This window comes from Ursus maritimus, unplaced genomic scaffold (genome assembly GCF_017311325.1).
Source record: "Ursus maritimus isolate PB19 unplaced genomic scaffold, ASM1731132v1 scaffold_11, whole genome shotgun sequence".
NCBI lineage: Eukaryota > Metazoa > Chordata > Mammalia > Carnivora > Ursidae > Ursus > Ursus maritimus.
The window spans coordinates 65,649,704-65,672,479 of NW_024423453.1; the positions used below are offsets into that span (position 1 = coordinate 65,649,704).

The 22,776-nt window shown below is 50.5% G+C and overlaps 1 protein-coding gene across 1 annotated transcript in view; it reads right to left on the reverse strand.

Annotated features, from left to right (window-relative positions):
• Nucleotides 1-6,198: 6,198 nt before the first annotated feature.
• EPHX2 (epoxide hydrolase 2) overlaps nucleotides 6,199-22,776 on the reverse strand; it is a 70,887-nt gene continuing 54,309 nt past the window's right edge. The window contains exons 13-19 of the mRNA XM_040626479.1: nucleotides 17,165-17,239; nucleotides 15,162-15,195; nucleotides 13,182-13,284; nucleotides 12,264-12,333; nucleotides 8,419-8,499; nucleotides 6,814-6,872; nucleotides 6,199-6,639 (exon numbers count right to left, since the gene is read on the reverse strand). Coding sequence (XP_040482413.1) covers nucleotides 6,561-6,639; nucleotides 6,814-6,872; nucleotides 8,419-8,499; nucleotides 12,264-12,333; nucleotides 13,182-13,284; nucleotides 15,162-15,195; nucleotides 17,165-17,239 — 501 coding nt within the window. The 3' untranslated portion in view covers nucleotides 6,199-6,560. The remainder of the gene's footprint in view (nucleotides 6,640-6,813; nucleotides 6,873-8,418; nucleotides 8,500-12,263; nucleotides 12,334-13,181; nucleotides 13,285-15,161; nucleotides 15,196-17,164; nucleotides 17,240-22,776) is intronic.

The window sequence follows — 22,776 nt, forward strand, 5'->3', positions numbered from 1 at the left end:
CGTATCTTATTTAGACCTTATAATAATGCCACAAAATAGGTAATATTACTCCCATTTTCAGGAGCAGAAACAGAAGCTCAGAGAGGTGAAGTAATTGCCCCAAGCACACACAGCGATCAAGTGAAAACACTGGAGTCCAACCCAGGCCTTCCTCTCCCATGCTTTTCCCACCACCCCAGTGACACCTCTAGAGCTTAATGTCCAATTCAAGACGGTCCCCGTGGCCTCCCCTCGGCCCCAAACGTGACCTAAGTTTCTCCTCCCATGCCTGGTTCATGGGCCCAGCCTGAACGCAGCCCTGCTGGGCTGACCGGCTGTGCCGTGTTACCCTACCATGGCTCCAGGGGTAGGTCAGTGGCCTCGGCTGACTGTGGCTTCCTCTGGGAGCAGAGCCCTGGGCAGCGGGGTGCAGAGGCGAGGTGGAGCGAGGGTCTGGAGCAGGCAGCACAGTGACCTCTGAGCTCCGGGCTGGCTCTGTATCTACCGCATTCCGAGGGGCTTTGAGCCCCGGCAAAGGTGGGTAAACAGTGTTGCGACAAGCTCCACCCAGACAAACAGCAGCTCAGGCCTGCCCCCTGCCTCGGGGGCCCTTCTCAGGCAGCGAGGTGGAGGAGCAGAGTGTAAGAAGTGGCTGCTCTGTTGCTGGAAGCTGCTAGAGCTCTGACCCCAAATCTAGGCATTCTGGAACCAAAGGACCCCGCCGCTTCAAAACTGGGCCCTTAATTCCATAGGTCAGGGGAGGTTGTGATTTGGGGGTCCGTGGGGATCTTAACGTAGGGGCTCCCTCAGTGCCTGCTTGGAGGAGGGTCCATGGGGCATGCCCAGACAGATGGAATCTGCCTGCGTCTGTGTTCGTTAGCTCATTTGTCAGGCTTGGGGCATGAACACAGCGAGCCGCCCATCATTACGGGGAGACAGGGCGGGAGGCTGGTGGCTTAGCACCGGATGGGGGCGGGGAGACAAGGGACATTCAGCCCAGGCAGTCTTCCAGCAGAGGCTTTCCCTTCCCCCAGGCTTTAGGGCAGCCAGACCTGGGTTCCTCGTCCACCCTTTGCCTGTTAACCTCTGTGAATCTCCTTTTCCTCCTTAACAAATTGGGGGCACTTTTGCCTAATTCTCTGGGTCCATATAAAAGTCAGAGCAGGTGGATGAGGCACATCGGGTGCCACGGGAGCTTGAACTGGCAGCAAGCTGTTGCTTCTGCCCCACTGGTAAGCTTGCTGGCGGCAGGATTCTGGGGACACTACTCTCTTCTCGCCAGCCCTTAGCTAGTGTCTGGCACAGAGCCAGCGCCCAAAGCACATTTGTGCAATGAACAAACATCAGGCACTGAGCATCTCGGCTTTTCAGATCTCTCCAGGCCAATGGCTGGTGTCTCGCGGGAAGCAGGAGCAACGGTTCGGGGGTTGGGGAGGAGGTAGGGCCTGGCTCAAGGAGTGGAACTGGGGTCAGAGATGTGGGAGAAAAGCCCTGGAAAGGGGGAATGTTGGAGTCACACCTGTATCCCCCAAACCAGAATTCCCACCAAGCTGGTGAGTGCACGTGGGTGTGAATGATTGTACCCCCACCCTGATGCAAATGTCTGTGTATGACGTGGGGGTGGCAGCCATGTGCTCACCACAGGGAAAGCCCAGCCCAGAAGGTACTGCTCCTTACGGTGGCTCAGCAGCTCAGTCACAGAAGGAGGACTCCCGGGGCCACAGGACAGAGTTGCCTTTCAGGGAAGGGGTGGTATAGGCTGAAATGTGTTCCTCCCAAATTCCTATGGTGAACCCTTAACCCCAGCACCTTAGAATGTGACTACATTTGGAGATAGGGGCTCTGAAGAGGTCATTAAGTTAAAATGAGTTCATTAGGGTGGGCCCTGATCTACTAGGACTGGTGTCCTTAGAAGACGAGGAGAGTAGGACATAGGCACACAGAGAGAAGACCACATGAGGACTCAGGGAAAAGGCAGCCATCTGCAAGCCAAGGAGAGAGGCCTCAGGAGACCCCCAGCCCTGCTGACAGCTTGATCTCGGACTTTCAGCCTCACTTGTCTGTGGTACCTTGTTATGGCAGCCCAAGCAAATGACGCCCGGTGGCTACCAGCTCCTGAGGCTGGGGGTCTCCCCTGAGGCCTTCACGAGACAGAAGAGGAAGGCCTGGCTCTTGCATCTCACCTGTTCCACTTGGGCTGACCCTGGAGGAAGAGCTAGGGCCTGTGCCTTCTGGTGCTGCTGGCTCCGCTGTCTGAGAGAAGAGGGCTGGTGGGGGTGGGGTGGCTCCCTATAGAACCTTAGACTCCCTGCCTGGGAAAGGCAGGACTTGGTGAGGGGCACAGTGGTTGGAGGCCTTAGGACTGGGGGTGGAGAAAGCTCCTGGTTGGCTTGGCTATTGTCCCAAAGCCCTGGAATGAGGCCCAGGAACCGTGGCTCACAGATGGGGTGAGTATCAAACGTGGGGGCAGAGAGGCCCAAGGCAGGGAGGAGAGGGGAGCGCTGAGGGTCAGCCTGGTATCACCCCAAATAAATAACTTCTCACTCATCCTTGAGCCTTGTCCCCACAACTTCAGGCCAAGTGTGTCTTGTTCCCACCCCAAATGCCCCATTCAACCACAGTCAGACTCAGGTTTCTCCTTTTGGTGAAGCATTCTGCACTAAGACATTCTGGAAGCCAGGTGCTGTGGGGTGCAAGTGGGCCTTGGCTGTGCCCCCAAAATGCCTGCGGGGCTCCCGTCCCTCCCCTGCTGAGATTTCCCAGGGCCTGGAGTCACGCAGTTTTCTTTCTTCACCTCTTGCTACTGCCCTTGGATAAAACCCTTTTTCCCTCCAGCCCTCAAGCCAGTCACATCAATCTTATAAATTGCCTTTATTGAGAAACATAAAATGACATGAAGTAATATAAAAATCAGCAAAAGCAGTGTGTGTATCAGTTAATTCACTCTGCGTTGCCACCATCCCGTGGTTGAGGGTGATTGATGGTTTATTGCTTATTTCCTCTGGCCTGAGGGGCTCAGCTAGTTCAGTAATTGCTGAGTCTTAATTTTTTCAAACATTTGTTGGCAAGGGAAATTAATGTGCCTGCTTCGATGGTAACTGAAGCTTGTTTTTTGACCTTTTCTCCTCTCATACTTGTTAATCAATCAGAATGAGCTCCTTAATATACAATTTGTACGTGGTAACTGAACACTTCTTTGAAATAGTGTGAACATTTGGAAGAGTGTTTAATGATTTCTGGCCTGCAGATATTACTTCCTTGTCCCACTCATTCTCTTTAAAATGTGATGTGGGGCAGAAAGGTCACTCAATACATAAGGCAAAGAGGGATGACACTGTCTAAAATGTCCCCTGCTTCTCAGAGTCCTTTTTCCACTCGAATCCAGGATAATTGATGGAGACAAAGACCAAATACCCATCACCTCAATCTAATCAAATGGCAAAAAAGACTGTTTGGGGGATTTTTCTGGAATTTTCTTACTCCGAGTTGCATAAACCAAGAATTGTTTCTGTCTTTGAAATTCTGACAAATAGTCACACCTACTCTCCACTGCTGATACATTCGACCCCATTCTTGGGGGGGTTGGCACAAACATCATGGAAAACAGTGATGAACTGTATAAGAAACACAAGTGAGGTCTTAACCAAGGCCTTTTAGTTGTGGGAATTATTTTTTAATTGATTAAAAATGGGTTTATGGCCCATGGAATAGGAGAAAATATTTGTAAATCGTTTATCTTATAAAGGATTAATATCCATAATATATAAAGAACTCCTACAACCCAATATGAAACCAAACATGAATTAAAATGGGCAAAGGACTTAAATAGACATTTCTTCAAAGAAGATATACAAATGGCCAAAAAGCATGTGAAAAGATGCTCAACATCACTAAGTATCTGGGAAATGCAAATCAAAACTACCATGAGCTACCCCTTCAACATGAGGATGGCCATTATCAAAAACTCAGAAAATAACAAGTGTTGGTGATGATGTGAAAAAAATGAAAACCATCACTGATGGGAATGAAAAATGGTGCAGCCGCTCTGGAAAAAACAGTATAGTGGCTTCTCGAAAAGATTAAACATGGAATTACCACACTATCCAGCAAATTCCACCTCTGGGTATATACTCAGAAGAACTGAAAGCAGGGACTCAAAGAGATATTTGGACAGCATGTTCAGAACAGCATTATTCACAGCAGCCAAAAGGTAGAAACAATTCAAGTGTCAACCAATGGATGAATGGGATGGACACAATGTGGTCTATCCATACAATGGAGTCTTGTTCAGCCGTAAAAAGGAAGGAAAGTCTAACACAGGCGACCACATAAATGAACCTTGAGGATCTTATGCTAGGTGAAATAAGCCAGGCACAAAGACAAATATTGTATGATTCCATTTATGTGAATTAGCTAGAAGAGCCAAACTCATAGAGACTGAAAGTAGAATGGGGGTTGCCGTGGGTTAGGGAGAGGGAGAACGTGGAGTTAGTGTTTAAGTCTTTGGGACAATGAAAACGTTCTGGAGCTAAATGGTATGTTTGCACAACAAAGTGAGTGTACTTCATGCCACTGAACTGTACACTCGAAAACAGTTAAAATGGTAAATTTTATGTATATTTTACCACAGTGGAAAAAAAAGAGCACTTAACAGGGGTACAAACAGCACTGATATTCTTTCGAAAGTAGGTACCAGCCTCAAAGCCCTTGTATGTAAATGTGACAAAATGTATTTAGGGAAACTGACAAAGTGATCCCACTCATAAATCCTGAAACTGTAAGCAACGACAGTAACTGTAAACACTTCAGCTGTTATTACAAAAATTATTCTATTTTATGCAGCAGAAACCCATTGATGTACTGTTGCAGTTTATCCAATTAATGCTACCTAAGCTTCCTAAGCACTAACACTTGGAGGGCTTCTCCTTCTGAATTTAGTTCTATTAAAAAATATGCCAGGAGTCTTTTTTTAAAAATATTTTTTAAAAATTTATTTATTTGATAGAGCACAAGCAAGGGGAGGAGCAGGCAGAGGGAGAGGGAGAAGCAGACTCTCTGCTGAGTGGGGAGCCCGACACGGGACTCGATCCTAGGACCCTGGGATCATAACCTGAGCTGAAGGCAGCCACTTCACTGACTGAGCCACCCAGGAGCCCTCCAGGAGTCTTAATAGGAGTCTTTTTTCTACACTTTATGTATGTATGTACGTATGTATGTACTTAATTTTAAAGTAGGCTCCACACCCAATGTGGGGCTTGAACTCACAGCCCTGAGATCAAGGGTAGCAAGCTCTACTGACTGAGCCAGCCAGGCGCCCCAAGAGTCCGGTTCCATCCAGGCTTCATATGGTGAACATAGTGATGCAATTGGCCATCTACCTCACCCAGAAAGACATCAAAATCAAGAATCGGAAATGAGCCCACTTATCCATCCGTCCATCTGTCCGTCCGTCCATCCATCCATCCATCCATGCTCCCATTCTCTGATTTATTCAGCAACCATCTAATGAACATCTACAAAATGCCACACATCTGCTAGGTTAGGATCAAGGGTGAATCACCTAGACAGGCAGCTGCCAATCTCATGGGACTTAGCGTCTCGTGTGGCAGACAGTTAACAACTAGGTGCAGTAGCCAACATTCAGGAGAAACTTCTACAATGGTTAAGAAAATATTTTCTCATGTGTGGCTCGATGGATTCCTCTGAGCAGCGAGGCATGGTATTTCCCACCCAAGTGCTGCAGGGCTCTGGGCAAGAGACGATGAGGGCTTGAAGCCTGCAGGGGTGGGGGGGGGGCGCACCTGGAGGAGACAGATCCAGGGAGACATGGCTTCTGGACGTGGCTGGGGAAGGTATGGCTAGAGGGAAGGTCTGGGTCTGTCCTGAGCCACCTGGGAGCTACTGCCAGAGAGGACCACTCAGATTTATATTAATTAAAATTAAATGAGAAATTCACATCCTCATGCCCATTTTCCACATTCAGGGGCTCAGGCCATACGCGTGTATAGGAGCATACGGTGCTGGGGCAGCAGGGAGAAAGGGCACGTGGCTCCATGGGGCTGCTGGCCTCTCCATCACATTTCTCCCATCTCAGAAAGTTCCACTGGGCAGTGCTGGTCTAGATTGCGCCGTGCCTTGTAACTCAAGAGCAGAGGGAAACACATGCATTCTGCAACCATTACCCTGCCTTCCCCCCAGAACACAAAGCCCAGCACCATATAGGGGTTGCACCTTTATTAAACAAATGAGCTCCACCCTCAGCTGACATGCTTCAAAATTAACTGCTGGTTTTGCTGCCAAATGGCAAATTGGTGAGTCAATGAGAAATCACCCCTGGCCATCCCATTCTGTCCCCGCTCCTAGAGATAAAGTAACACCTTTATACCTAGAGAATGAATCATATTTGATTTTTCCTGTGTCTGCAATTATGTGAGACTTGACTCTCTTCATCAAAAGAAAACCACTCTTTGGAGTAAAGCCCTTTGGAACGAAATTGCTGGTTATAAGAGATGCGGGAAGGGCCTCGCCTGGGTTCCAAGAAGGGCTTGAAGGCCTGCTCGGGGCCTGGCACTTGCCACACCCTAAAGCTTCGAGACCTCCGGTGGGTCCCTGGCATCAGTCTCCAGCCACTCCGTGAGGATCTGATTCAACTCAGTGGGCCTGGAAAGGGAAGAAAGGGCAATTCACACGTGTCCAGACCCGCTCACCTCACACGAAAGCAGAGGTGAGGAAGGGAATGGCCAAGGCGGGAAAGGCCTTATTGGGGGCGAGCAGGAAGTCCTGATCTCCTCCACCCAGGGGTCCCCCCCACCCACCCCTGCCACATCTCCTTACTTCTCCATCTGTGTCCAGTGTCCACAATCCTTAATGTGTCCCCTTTTCAGGTAGGGGATCTGCAAGAAAACCCCACCCAGAAAAGTCAATGGCAGAATGCAAATGGGTCTGGTTTTTGGCTAGTGCTTCCCACAGGCCAGCCCCTGAAGACCCTGCGTTATTTAGGACAGGAATGGGCATTTATTGAGCTCCGCCTATGTGCCAGGTACTCTAAGTGCATTGCCTTCTCTAGCCTTGACCGTAATCTTATGGGATAAGATGAAAGCTCAGAGAAGTTAGGTAACCTACCCAAGGCCACGCACAGGGTGGTGGAGCTGTTTCAAATTCAGGGCTGACTTGTGCTGATCACTACAAACTGCTCCCCTTTAGAATTATGAGGATGCAGTGTGTTCACTTTCTGGAAAACGCCTGGTTGTTGTGTGGCTCCCGCCACGCAGATGTGACTGAGTCCCCCTCTCAGGCTGCCTCCCTTTCTCCCTGGTGGTCTGCATGCAGGGCTGTTCAGCCCTTTTTGGACCGATTCCCACAGTGGGTCACAGCAACAAGCCCCGAGGACGGAGAGGGAGCAACAGCATTGCACTCGGCACATGTGGGCTCCCTCCGGACACGAGCCTTGAACTGCGCAACGTGATGTAGAAAATGCTGGGGGAAAATGTGGCTTTCCTCCCAGAGGCAAGTGCAGCCCCTTCCAAGCATAAACCTCAATGTGGTTAGCAGTCGGTTGCCAGGGCTGGAAAGGGCCAAAGAACTGGAAATTCTACAGAAACCTTCAAAGGGGAGGGCCAGAGAGAATGAGCCACCCCGCCCCTCAACAGGCTCATGGCTTTCTGCAGCCCTCTGTCAGCTGGCTCTAGAGCCCACAAAGAGAGGGTCCGTGGCAGCATCCCACTTAACACACTCTCTGCTGTGTCTGATGATGCCCACAAAGCCACAGCCAAGTGTGGATGCGCCGCTCCCAGCAACCAGGCCGGATAGATGAGCCAGCCCCCCGGTCAGCCCACCTGCAAGCCTCCCCAGGTCCTACCAAACTCCACATTTGTAGCAGAACAGGCTTCCAACCCACCAGGCTGTCACCTGTCAATTCCCTTCAGATGCTTACACCCATGGACATACAAAGCTCAGCCTGGCCCCGTGGTCTCAGTAGAATCTTCCAGGCTTATGGAATTCCTGCCACTCTCCCGGCATAACCTGAATGCTCCTTGCCTCTCACCCTGTCTCCTGTTCTCCCTGCCAGGCAAGCCTTAGTTGTTCACCAAGGCCAGATCACATCTCTTCTGGGTTTGGGATTAACTGCTGGAAGAGAGCTCCCCAAGGATGAGCTCTGTATCTTATTCATCCTTACCATCCCAGAATTAAGCACTGTGCCAACACACTTACGTGCACAGTAAGAGTGCAAGAAATGAATGGATGAATGCATGAATGGATGAAGCAGTCATGACTGCTGCTCCCGAGAGGTGACAGTGATGCTACTGACGGAGAACCTTGTCAAGCAAGTGGTTCAAGCGGATCTCCCGCTCTGTGTCCACACCTGCCATCTTTCTTCCTCGATGCCTGTGCCCTCTGCCGGGAAGTGCTGATGACCCCCGGGCAGGACCGTTCCCTTACCCAGTCCTCCATATGCTTGGACATCTCAGGAACGAGCACGGGGTCCTTCTCGGCGGTTACCATCAGGGCGGGAATCAGGATCTGGGGAAGGGTCACAGGAAGCAGGAGCAGCCAGAGGAGGGAGGAAACGTTCCCTTCTTGTGCCCCTCCGCAACTTAGGACCTCCCTCTCCCGGGGCAAGGACACGGTACTTCATGTTCACACTTTGTGCCTTCCTCCACGATTAACACTGCCCCTGCCCCCCACAAAGACCCGTTGTGGTGCTGCTGGTGTGGTCCAGGCTGTTTCCCCAGGTTTTGAAGGAAGGAAGCGTCGCTACTACTGGAGATCTGAAATGATGGTGTGAGAGGATGGAAAATACATGTATTTGTGTCTGCCCCAGTTCCTGGCACAGAGCTCCTGAAACTCTTGTAATCTCCTAAGTGATAAGGACACTATGAGCACCTCTTGTTCTAACACTTGATGTTTCGACCCCATCCCTGCCTGACACGGGGCTCCTAAAACCCTTCTAAATTCCCAAGTGACAGAGCGCTAGGAGCCTCTTTTGTCCTATTGAGGCAGCTCTGGGTGGGCTCCTGGATGGGGGCTGGTCACCAGAAGGACCAAGCCATGATCAGACGCTTGGAATTTCCAGCCCCACCCCCCATTCTCGAGAGAGGGCAGAGGGGCTGGAAATGGAGTTAAATAATTGATCGTGCCTAAATGAGTAAGCCTCCATAAAAACCCCCAAATCCCAACAGGATGGGGTTTGGAGAGCTTCCACATTGGCGAACACATCCACACTGGGAGGGTGACGCACCCCAACTCCACGGGCCCAGAAGCCCCTCTGCTTGGGAGCCTCCCAGACCTCACCCTATGTATCCCCCCACCCCACCCCCGGCTGTTCACCTGTATCCTGCCATCTCCTCTAATAAGCCGGCAAATGTGCCTCTGGGAGTTTTGGGAGCCGCCCTAGAGACTTCATCGAACCTGAGGAAGGAGTCCTGGGAACCTCAGATGCATCCCTGATCGGTCACAAGCACAGGTGACAAGCTGGACTAGTGACTGGCATCTGAAGTGGGAGCAGTCTTGGGGGACCCTTGCCTGCGGGATCCAATGCTATCTCCGGGGGAGACGGTGTCACAATGGATTTGAATTGTAGGACACCCAACTGGTGTGGCAGAGAATTGCCTGGTGGTGGGAAACCCCCATATATTTGGTGACCAGAAGTGTCAGAGGGGTGGTGTTTTGTGTAAAAGTAAGGGAGACACACAGAGGGCCAGACTGGGTTTTTGTAACACACATGGAGTCAGCAGTGTAGTGGCCAACACGGGCGTTGTGTGTATGTGTGTCTCAGTAAGAACACGCGTGCTGGCCCACTCTGTGTGGCACTGGGTTCACAGAACTGTGAAAAGAAAACCAGAGGCCCCATATGGTGTTACTTGGTCTAGGATAAATCACTAAACCAGAGCTTAATATCTAACCTGACTGCACTTCCAACCTCCCCAGAAATGTCTTTAACTAGTTAGGCAGGAATTTTTTTGATTAGCACCGATGAGGTCATCTGTCACATGGGCCTGCTCCTTGATGTGCTTAAGACCCCTGCCCTCCCCCTAAGGGAAGGTGACCTTGCCTGAAACATTTCCTTTAGCTTAGAACTTTCTAGCCACCCCCCCCCCATAAAAACCTTTCCCTTGGTACAGCTCCTCAGAGCGCCCTCACCATGCTACATGGGATGCGGCCTGATTCAGGAATCATTTAATAAAGCCAATTAGATCTTCAAATTTACTCAGTTGAATTTTGGTTTTTAACAGAACAGAAGAGATGACACCAGGAAGGAGGAAAGACGCCCTTGGACGGAAATCAATACTTCTTTTCTTTGAATTCAATGAATGCTTAAAAAGGTCAGCCAGGATCCAGAGGCGAATGGGCCAGCCACAACTGTTATCAATGTGACATTAGCAGCAATGACTTCGCTTTCATCTGAGGACAGATACAACACCATGGGCTGGAGAAAGCCTCCTTTAGCCTCTTGGTTCTCCCTCTGCCATTATAATTTTCAAACAGCTTTGGTTTGTCCCTGCTTAACGGACTTGACCTGTTTCTTCCCTATGTGCAGAACCATGGGCTTCTCACTGCAGCCCCTCCACCAAACGAGGAAGGACCAGGGGATGCTCAAACGTGATTTTGTTGTGGAAACTCATCCAGAGGCTGCCGTAGACTCTAGAATATTCCAAGTCACATTGTAAACTGGTCGTGGGGGCACGAGAGGAAGTGGAGGAGGAGGAAGAACTGGGAGGCAGCTGTAGAAAAATGGGGTTTCCAACTTTAGCACCCCTTTAGGGGTCACCTTCCCAAAGACTCTGTCATTCTGTCCCCCCATGCTGGGAGAGATTTTTGCCTATCAAACCGTGGTTTTGTCATTTTGATTAGTCACAGATGAGAGCGACAAAGATAATGAGCCTGAATGGAACTACTACCCCGTGCCAGGCACTGGTTTAAGCATTTTGTGCGCATTAACCCATTTTGTCTACACACACCTATGAGGTAAGCACGCGATTCTTGTCATTCCCATGTTAGGGAGCTGCAATGGAGAACAGAGTGGGTAGGTGCCTCCCCCAAGGTCACACAGGGATTAGATCCCAGGCCGAGTTGCTGCCTGGCCTGCTCTTAACTACTGTGCTCCATGTTCTGTTGCCTTAAGACATCACCGCACGAGGTACGGACGCATCTGTTTTAACCACCATGGGATCCCTAAGCTCTAGCACAGTGCTTGGCACATAGAGGGTGTTTATGTTTTAGTGAATCGACAAGATAACCAGGGCTATTGAGTGAGCTGAGGAACTCAAAAATGAAATTTCCCATAGGCTTCTAACATTTTGAATGTAACCTGGGGACCTGTTACAGGTTTCCCCTGCTACCCAAAAGTGGAGCGTTCCTGTGAAAATTGCTGTAAGCCGAAATGGTGTAGAGTGAAGAAGCAATCACCATTAATTTATCTGAAAATTTTTTTGAACATTTCCAGACCCCCAAAATAACCTCTTTTCGGTTTTTCTGATACCTTAGGAAACATCTTACTAACAGATGCACAAAAGAGACCAATGTCAAGCCCAGATGCTCAGAGACATGGTTCAAAGCATCGGCGGCTTGATGCGGAGATGCTGAAGGGAGTTCCTGGGGAAGGGGCTCGGCGGGGCCCCTCTGGCTTGTGCACTGCCTCTATAATGACTTGCTGTGAAAGATATGCTGAATGCTATTTTTGCTTTTTGCCTTTTTTTCTAAAAGCGAAAATCCTCTTTGGATTTCTTTCGGTTAGCGAAAACCCGCTACTAATGTAGATCTTCTGTAAAAGCAACCTTTCAGAAAGCGGAGTCTACCTGCATTCCCCTTGCAGCCCCAGAGATTGGAAACGCATCTTCTGCTTGGCAAACACACTAACTCAGGTCGACTTGGGTGAGGTGACACAGCCAGCGGCTAAAGCCTGTCTCTCTGAGAGCACCTCACACTCCTCTGTGAAATGGGGGCTCCATGATCCTCCTGCCCTTTGGGAGTCATCCTGGACTTTCTGCTGCCCTGACCTGGGCACGGTCAGGAGACCTGGGGCCTTCCACGGCAGCGCGGCAGTCACCTGGCCAGACCCCTGCCCTGCCCCAACGCCACCCTCAAACACTCCAAGGAAAGCATCAGCAAAAGTCCTCAGAGGACCCCCTTGAGTCGAGGGAAAGGACAGACAGGAGAAAGATGGCAAGTCAGTCTGGCCTGCCCATCCCCCACCCCAGCTCTGACCCAGGGCAGATTCACTCGGCCAATGAGAAGCCCCGAGAGAGGCTCCTGGGGGAGGGCAACCACACCAAACCAGCACTCACCTTCCATCCCACAGCTTTGCAGCCCCACTGCCAGTTCCGCTCCATGTTTCGATACCAGTTTAGGGGACCTCTGGGGGCAGGGAAGATCAGGAAACAAAAACAGGAAAGCTCTTAGTAGAGGACTGTGCTGTGGACCTCACAGGGAGCCAGCTCTGCACAGAGCCAGTCTTCCCAGCGGGAGCCAACATTCCTGCAGGGGGGGAGAGAACTGCGCCCAGGGTTCCCATCTGGTTGCCCAACACACCTGCCATGCTTCAATGATCGAGATAGCCCCTGAAGGGGGCTTCCCGAAACACACAGAAGCTGGCCCTACAGGACTCGCCATGTTCTCTGAGGGCTGTTTTGTTAGGTAACGGGGAGCTTTGTTTAGTTCCCTCGCCATCCAGAAGCCATTCCTCGGCCCCGGAACCTACTGGAAAGGGACTTAGGGAGGTGGATATGGTGCAGAGGCACCCTGCTTCCAATGGGACACAGGGAGGTGGCTCAAAGAGGCCTCTCTGGACAGATAAGGACGGCCAGGGGCTGGACCTGAACCCTCTCCCAATCCTCAATACAAACAACCAACAAACACCAACAGCAGAAGAGGTCAATCACCCTCCCCTGAAGTCGCATGCAACTTCTGAGTTTCTGTAGGCTTCTGTGTTTTTCCGAAGAAAGAACCCAGAGCTGTTCTCTGATCCTCTCAGGGGCTATGACTGAAAAAGTGTTTTTAACCATCTGGTCTGAGGAGGCCCGTCAGCACAAGGGGGAAGCAAGCCAAGTTATCTGACACCAGAGCAGGCCGAGCAACTTCAGGAGTGAGCCTCCCCACACCGGAGGAGTTCAAGCAGAAGCCGGCCTCACCCTGTACCCTGAGAGCAGAGGAGCCCCTCCTGGCCGATCGTCTCGCCTCTGTGTTTGGGGCACTGCTGTCTTTACCTGAAGCCGGACTTCTGGAACTGCTGCACGTAGACCTGGATGTCCTCCTCGGTGACGATGCTGCTGAGGCTGGGCTCTTCTGGGGCCCTCACTAAGAGTCCTCCTGCAAATAGCCACTTGTTCGCTCCCAGCCCCAGGCCAGGCGCCCGAGTTCTAACTCCGGCGTGTTCCCAGCTGAGGCCGGGCACCAGACTGCCTCTCCTGCCACATCTGAGCTCACAGGGAAGAGTCTCGGGCTCCTTCATTCATGCTCTTTCTCTCCACAACGAGCCCATCTCCTCTCAAGCTGCAACTCTGTGCCCTCGCTGTCATTCGGGAACCCAGTGATACACACACACAGACCTCCCCTTCTAGGATGAACTTTAGGACAAACCAGATCCCTTTTCTCAAAAAACAAAACAACGTAATTCCAGATGACACTATTTACTGTTTACCAGGCTCCACCAGCCCTCCAGCGACCCTCTTCCTGCCGCCTAAACCTTTTCTAAATAGCTTAACTAATAACATCCCTCTTTAGACACCTCCACTGGTCCTCAGAATTTTCGGAAGTGTGTGCTCTGACTTTTCTCTTAGCCTGGAGGAAAGTCCAGGACGGGGAGTATGCATCCTGTTGCCTTCTGCGCACTCATGACCCTCTGCACAGTGTGGAACCCTATCTTGTCTTCAGAGGTGCACCCTGTGTCCGGGCAGTCCCCGGTCCCCTCGGCGGCCACCTTGCGATGACAACGGGCTGCTGGGGGCTGCTGCTATTCACAGGGGACAGCCCCAAGGGCTGGTAACGCTGGCGCGTGAACAGGGCTGACTCACCATTTTCAGGCTCTTGAAGCCTCAGAGGCACAGGAACTGGGTGAGGCAGACTTTTGTGAGATGTATCAAAGGGGTATGTGATCTGGGCGCCCCCACCCCTGGCCTGGGGCTCCTGGCTTGCTCAGCACCTCTGTAAGAGCCCCCATCTGCTGTCCTCCCGTGACCACTGCTGTCTGCCACCCGAAGGTAGTGGCCTCGCTTCGTGCCTCTGGATATCTGCCCCTGCCTCATATCAAGTGTGAGCTCCACATGCTCGGGAATGAAGGGATAAGCAAGTGACTGCGTGAAAGAGGAAAGACGGGGAGGGAGGGAGGGAGGGAAGGAGGCCGAAGGCATTCTGGACCAGTGAGAGGAGTATGGCCTTTAGGGTAGGAGGAGCTTAAGTCCAGCCTCACCCCTTTAAACAAGTTCCTTAACTCTTCTGAGAGCCATTTTCCTCATCTGTAGAATAGTGGTAACAAGGGGATTTTTAAAGGAGGTCACGAGGACGATAAAGAATAGATCTCAAGGGGGCCGGGCCCGTGTCTGATGCACACAGTAGGTGCTCAAACAGGAGGCAGCGATCGTCATTATTAATACAAGTGCATACTGGCAAGGCCACCGTGTGGGGGCAAAAGCCAGGCTCTGTGGGAGCAGTGGTGGATCTGGGCGCCATGGGGATGAGCTCCTAACTGCTCTTGGCTTTGACTCTGCACTATATCCAGCCCAGGGGGGAGAACAAGGATGGTCTTCATGTGGGGGAACTGGAAGTGATGGGAACACAGGATAGCGATGGAGGAAAGGCCAGTGGATGATGACAGAGGAGTTCTGGCTTGGGGTCTAGCTGACCTGGGTCCGTGTGCACCAGGTGATCCTGCAAAGGTCAGTCCCTATCTTAGGTCCTGGTCCTTATCAGCAGAGGGTGGGATTGCCCTGACAAGCTCTAAGATTCCTCTAAGCTCTTACGGTTTAAGATCGTGGACCCAAAGTTCCTGAGGGACAGGAACCAAGGTCGTGTGGTCAGCCCAGGGCTCAGGTGAGCGCTATTCACCAGGGGGGCCTATGTTAAGTCATCGTTCAGAGCTAGCAGGGAGCTGCTTCTGCTCAGAGCAGTCAGACCGACACTCGTTTAACCTTCAGCTGATTCCTGCCATGACCCTCCTGTCCCCGTTCCCTCCTAAGAACCTCTCTTACCCATTTCACGGACTTTGCTCACGCTGAGAAAAGCCTGTAGGGAAAAGGAAGGTTAGAAATGTCATCATGGGTGAAGTAAGGAAAAACGTTGAAACAGGTCATGTGTAAACTCTGTCAAAACCAAAGGCCTACAAGTGCCATGAGGTTACACAAACATGCTCAACTCCCAAGAGAGCAAGAGACGTCTGCAGGGGTCACAGCAGAGGCGGTTAACAACCAGGGCTCTGCACCAAGGCTGCTCCTGGGTGCTTGCAGGCCTTGGTCACGTAAGAACTTGGGTGACGCAACCCATGGGAACAAGAGATGAGACCTTAGACCTATGGCGGGTGGGAAGTGAAACATGAGATACCTCCCTGCCCCTCTACCGCAAACCCAGTCAACCTGCAGTCCTCAGCGAAAGCTTGGGCTAGAAAAAAATCCACCCATCGTGCAGAACAATGTCAAAGGAGTTGTTCCATTTCAGTTTGGTACTAAGAGGAAACCACAAAAAGCTCCCCTAGGAATTCACAAGTATAAGCCTGCCTTCACAGGTGCTCGGGTTTATCTGTGGGATCTGGAAACCCCCAAGATGCGAGGTAAACAATAGCAAGAAAAGTGGGCCTCAGCTGGTAATGCCCCCGGGACGCCTGGCAGAGACAGCAAAGGCTAAAGCACAGGAGGGTCTCTTCTCAAGCCCGGCGGAAGCAGACTGGTGCCGATGAGCTCACCCGCCAACACTACAGAGCGCTCCCCACTCCACCCTCTTCGCGCACACACACAGGCCCCGTTGCAAGAGACAGCAAACACAGCAAACGGTAAAATCAGAGTCTCCAAGAATGTCAAAAATAGGACTTTCAGAGTGAGAAAGGGAATGAAAAACTAAGTATGCTTAACATGATTCAAGACATAAAAGAAGGAACTAGAACACAAGAACAAAACAAGACTCTATCACAAAAGATTAGAATGATTCGAAAAAGAACCAAATACAACTTTCATACATAAACAAAAACCCTGTTCATGGAAAGTAAAAAGAAAACTTCGAAGATGTATTGAACTACAGATCAGACGCCATTACAGACGAGGAGAAGGGCAGACCTTGGGCTCGTTTTTCTTAAGCAAAGACAGAAGCTTCTACCTAGAATTCCATACTTGGATGAACTAGTCTACAGGACTGAAGATCAAAATAAAAATATTCTCAGGCCAAAAAATTGTAAGTTTATTATTAACAGACTCTTATTGAGAGAATTACCAAAGAAGGTACTTCAGGAAGGAAGAAACTGCACAAAATAGAAAGGAGCAAGATGCCAGGGGTGACCAGCAAAGGCACTGGCAAAGACAGGGACGTCTCGACAACACGGACTACATGAACAACGGCAGTGACAGGACCCGTAAGACGGCGGGCTGGGCGGGGTGGGGGGTGCTGGGTGGCTCAGTCAGTTAGGTGTCTGCCTTCAGCTCAGGTCATGATCTCAGGGTCCTGAGATCGAGCCCCGCATCAGGCTCCCTGCCCAGCGGGGAGTCTGCTTTTCTCTCTCCCTCTCCCTCTGTGCTCTCTCTCTCTCTCTAAAATAAATAAAATCTTAAAAAAAAAACCAGCAGGCTGCGATTATGGAGTTAAAGTGTTCTAGGCTCCTTTTCAAGACAAGGGCCTAGTGATATCAATTGATTTGGGACTTGGACCACCAATTCTGCGCGTGAAAATGGTAGCAGCAGTCACGGCACAACTTCTAAACTGCTGCTGTTAAAATCCTTTATAATCCTTCTTCGATCTCTGTTTTGAAGCCCTACTGGTGTGGGACAGGGAGGATGTAACCTTTCCCCATGACGAGGGGAGCGGTCGAGTGAGGACCTTGATCACCCTGACTACAGAAGTCAAAAAAAAGAAAGCACGTTGCTCATTTCCAATGCTGCCATGCCCCAGGACCCTTCCGTTCCAGGGAAGCCTTCCAAAGGCCTTCAAACCTCTGCAGCTCCCCAATCGTCCCCTTCCGCCCCCCTGCCCTCCCATCCCCTGCAACACTCACCATGTCATCACCTGCTCTGAAGAAGCTTTTGAAAGTCCGACTCAGGTTCTGTTCCAGTTCAGCCTCAGCCACTCCCTAAAAAAGAAACAAGAAAGCAAAAGGCAGGACTCTGCAGAAATCTTGGGAACCAGAGCCCTCCCCGATCTGACTAAAAGCCAGAAGCCACCGACCTCTGTCCCATCCAGCCCACATTTCATTAGAAGTGCATGAGTTTGGATTTTCCAATTGAAACACATGTTTTAAAAAAAAGCTTCAGGGGCGCCTGGGTGGCACAGCGGTTAAGCGTCTGCCTTTAGCTCAGGGCGTGATCCCAGCGTTATGGGATCGAGCCCCACATCAGGCTCTTCTGCTATGAGCCTGCTTCTTCCTCTCCCACTCCCCCTGCTTTTGTTCCCTCTCCCTGGCTGTCTCTATCTCTGTCGAATAAATAAATAAAAATCTTTAAAAAAAATAAATAAAAATCTTTAAAAATAAATAAATTAAAAAAAAAGCTTCAAATAAAACACAAGATGCTAACAGTGGTCCCTCCTGGGAAGTGGGTTTATGGATATTGCTTTCTTCTCTGGTTTTCAAAATTCCTACAGTGAGAATGTCTTACTTGTAATAAGCCCTTTAAGGGAATGGGGGAGGGCTGGACAGGAGTAGGTTGCTGGTGAGAAGGGAACGGTTCCAAGGATTCCAAGATGCCAAGTGGAAAAGTCAAAAGTTGTTCCATTCAAGCATCTCATTTTGCTATGGTAACTTCAAACCCAACCTCTTTGAGTTGGGCCTAAATTATTACAGATCGATTACCATTCCATGCCCATGGATTGTCTCCCAAAGGGCAGGACAGCAAGGTTGCCGTGGGAAGAGCTGGAACCCATATCCTGTGGTGGCAAATTACCAGGTATCCCGGCTCATGGGAGCGCTGTCACATATGATGCCTAATCTACACACGGTTCTTCAATCATTTCCAGGTCTCTGACTTGCACTTGCTTCATCCGTCCCGCAGATACTGGGCCCCTTCTCTTGCTGGAAACTCAGGGTCTGGATTCCTCATTTCCCCACCTCCCCTTCCTTCTTAACCCAAATCCCCCATCCAGAAGCACGTCCCCACACTAAGACGGGGTGGTAAGGGGCTTCGAGATCCATCAGTGGGTGCTAATCTACTGGCTAGTCTTCCGGGAGGTGATTTTTTAGGGCATAAAAGGAAAAGTTTAATCCATCTTTCTTTTCTGGAAATTGAAAGCCCTTGGACCTGAAAGCTGTTATAAAACTTGTGTAAAGAAAGACAGTTGTCCCTGAGACAGGGTCCACCCCCGCCAAGGGGCAACTGCTTGGAAAGAATCAAGATCCTTCCCCAACACAGTCCCGAGGAGACCAGTGCTATGGCAGGACACCGAGAAAGAGTACGGCGATCTCTTGGTCCATTCAGGCTGCTGGAAAGGAATCCCACGCATCGGGGAGCTTGTGAACACAGACGTTCATTTGTCTGGCAGCTGGGAAGTCTGAGATCATGGCACCTGCAGACTCCCTGTCTTCTGACGGTACTCTCACATGGCGGAAGGGGCAAGGGAGGTCTCTCTGGAGAGGACACTCCTCCCATCCACGTGGGCGCCACTCTCAGGACCTAATCACCTCCCAAAGGCCCCACCTCCTGACACCCTCAAAGTGAGGATCAGGATTTCAATATGTGAATTTGGGGGGACACATTCAGTCTATAGGCTGGTGCCAATCTACTTTTTTCTCCTTTCCGGCGGCTCACATGGACATACCCAGATACCTGCTGAAATGGACCACAGAATGTTTTGAGTGGGCGCCCTTACTTTCTCAACTCCCTGGTTTAACAGACTGGAACTTCCATCAAGAACACCTAGCTCTGGGGGCACCTGAGTGATGCAGTCGGTTAAGTGTCCGGCTCTTGGTTTCGGCTCATGTCATGATCTCAGGGTCCTGAGATTGAGCCCCTGTCGGGCTCTGCGCTCCGGGTGGGTGGTGGTCTGCTTGAGATTCTCTCTCTCCCTCTGCCCCTCACCCCATGCTCTCTCTCTCTAAAATAAATAAATCTTAAAAAAAAAAAAGACACCTAGCTCCCTTAGTGTGGCCTTCAAAGAACCTTCAACACCTGTCCCCAAATCTGCCTTGTCCACGAAGTCCCACCTTCTGCGGTCCCCATAAAATAACTGTATTCTTGTTGGATCCCATAGAGCTTTATCGTGGACTCCTCGGGCCACCCTGAGGATAGGGAAGCGTCCACTTGGGAGCATCTGTGACTGGTCCTAGGACAGAGCAGGGGCTGAACATACATGACGGTTCCTCTCCTCCCCTTCATGTTCCCAGAGAGGAGGGTACTGCAGGCCAGGTCTCTAAAGCGTTCCAGTGAGTGGCAGCCCGCCCCGTCCTGCACACATTAAGAGGCCCTGCCATACAGCACTTTGTTCTGCACATCAACACCGTGAGCGCTTGGGATCTGCGAGAAGGCAGCAGGCACGAAAGGAAACATTTATCATCCGCAGCGCTGGGTCTGCAGTTTGAGGTTTGCTGATGCAAGGAACGTCGATATGTTCATTACAACCCCCTCCCATTTGTCAGATTCAATTACGATGGAGATTTGGTCACAACCTTCTGCTCTGCGATAAACGCCAAGGCAAGAAAAAAGCCATGGTTCCAAGGAAGTGCATTTTAAGTGATCAATAAAAGCCCTGGTCAACCTCGAATGTCACATGGGTCATGGCTTTTATTTACTGGGAACCGTCCTCATCCCAGAAACAGCTGCTGTTCACGAGCCCAGGGTCTGGAGGAGTCTCCACGGGCACAGAGGTCTGGACAGGGCTTTGACCGGCCAGTGGTCCTTAGGAGAGGAGATGGATGCCAAATGGTTCAATAAAAAATCAAAGGGATCAAAAAGGTAAATAAGTCTGTCCACCCACATGAAAGTACATCAGATCAACAGGGAGAACGAGGACAAAGGTGAGGGCCAGAAAGGGGAGAAGATGATAACATTTGTACTCTGGTCATGTGCCCTGCTGATATCACCTGACTCTCTAAGTTTTAAAAGGTGATACCGTATTTTTAAGTCCCACAGACCAATGACAAGATTCCCGCCTGCCCCGCGGGAGGGGGCTCCTCCCTCTGTGCTCCTGAGTGGAGCCCTTATGGGGTGGACTTTGGAATGCTGCAAACAAGGCTGCCCTGTCCTGATACTCAACTAACAGGGCAACTTAATTTTCCAAAACCTCAATTTCCTCATCTATAAAATGGAAGTTTTGCAAAAATTCTACAAGACCGATAATGCCTGTTTCTTACAATGCCTGACATGCAGAAGAAATTCCAATAAATGGTAATTAGTAGTAGTAGTAGTATCCCTATCATTAAAGTTACTGGACGGCACCAGAAATGTCTATTTCGGGATCAGGTCCTCTCATCAGCCTGTGAGTTTCTTATGGACACTCACTATATCTTATTCCTATTTTTGTTCCCATGGCCATAGTGTGGGAATAGTAGGTCCCCAGCAATGGCTGGGTGGGTGGGAAGGAGAAAGGGAAGAGAGGGAAAAAAGGAGACAGGACCAGGAGAGACTTTGGTGGGGAGTGTCTTCTAAATGATGGTGGCTTTTATTTTTCCGCCCTCCACCACGAGCTAATATTCACCAAACAGGGTAAGTCAGCTCTAGCTTGAGGCGCAGCTGAACAGTAATCTACAGACCAGAGACAAATGATAGAATCCGCTCTCTCTGACCCAAAGCTATCACTGGGGCAGGCAAACTGAAGATAGCTCTGGGTTCTAAAAGAAGCTCCTAGAACAAAGCCTTTGGAATTCCATGAATCCTGGAGCTTTGTCTCAAGAGTCCTTGAGGGCTGTTTAAGGAGGACTTCTTATGGTGTGAACCGGAGAAGTAGAAGGAAACGCACCTTGGAGATTTCATCAGAATTTCTCGGCCTTTCCAACTAACCACCTCTGCCTCCTCCCTCTCTTTTATTTTATTTTTTTTAAGATTATTTATTTATTTATTTGACAGAGATAGACAGCCAGCAAGAGAGGGAACACAAGCAGGGGGAGTGGGAGAGGAAGAAGCAGGCTCCCAGCGGAGAAGCCCGATGTGGGACTCGATCCCAGAACACCGGGATCATGCCCTGAGCCGAAGGCAGACGCCTAACGACTGCGCCACCCAGGCGCCCCTCTCTTTAATTTTAAACCTGCAATCACAGAAACCCATAGCTATGAGGAAATTTGTAATTCTCTTCTCCTTGCTTTCTGTGCCTTCCAGATTAATACCCTTCGCTTTGCCCTTATTCCTGAGATCTATTTCCCGTTGCTGGATAAACATGTCTGTGTGCGTATCTTGTCACGCTCCTCAATCTGATCCTTATCCTTAATATTGAGCTGAAGAACCAATGAAGGAAATGTAGCTTTTGGTGAGATGTATTTTTATTCATTACCCCAGTGTTATCACACTCCACGGTAGTGGGATCTCATGCCCAGTACTCGCAAATGTGACCTTGTATGGCAATGGAGGCTCTGTGGATGAAACCATTAGGATCTCGGATGAGTGATGAGTTACAGATCAAGGAGTGCCAAGGGTTTCCAGTGCCACCAGAAGCTAGGAAGAGTGGCATGGAATGGATTTTCCCTCAGAGGCCCCAGAAGAAACCAAACCTGCTAACACCCTGATTTCGGACTTTAGCCTCCAGAACTGTGAGAGCATACATTTCTGTTGTTTCAAGCCACCAGGTTTGTGGTAAATTGCTACAGCAGCCCTAGAAAAATAATACACCACTTCAGGAAGTCTCTGGACTGCGAGGATGAGTGAGGAGGGAAAGGGACTAGGGCCTACGAAAACTCCGGGTTCAGGGGGGCCGTGCACCTGCTCTCCCGCCCCCTCCCCCCCCCCGGCAGGATGACAGGTGTGCTGAGCACAGGGCGCGGGATCTGGCTCCCAAGATAGGGCACACGACCCCAGCCCCATCTTCCTCCCCGGACACGCATTTCACTCACTGTTCGAGGAACCCCAGAAATGTCCCATACAATGAAGAAGACCAAGTTTTGTGTACACTTTTCACCCAGAGTGCTGACAGGGGAGGAGCTCTCAATCACTTCATCTGCTAGGGAGCTTTCTATAACTGAGAGGGCACAGCAGCCATCTTCTCCAGCTCAGACCTCCTCCCAGAGACATCCTCCTCCCGCTTCACTACCCAGTGGGATTTCTCCTCTCTCATCTCTCCTTTTGCTCCTTCCAAGATGTACAACAGGTCTGCCTCAGAAGATGCACTTAACTAGGTCTGTGGTTTCATTGCTAAGACAGTGGAGACAGACGCTTAAATCAAAGGGCAGGTCCATCAGAGCAGGAGCTCGGGCAGCCTCTGTCCCCTACCGCCAACACTAGGAGATGGGTCTTGGAGAGAAGAAGGGAGGATCCCTCCCATCAGGGGGTTGGGGCCAACAACTCTGCTTCACTTTGTGTCTACCTTGATGATAAGTACTCAGATCCCTCCGAAACTCTGGGGCAGGGTTTTCTCAAAATAGGCCAGAACCCATGGCTGGGAGGGTTGTCCCTAAAGTGGAAAATGCCATCCAAAATTTGGGCAAAAACAGAAAACGGCTGATTACTCTCCGGTGTTCAGCCAGGCCCGCCC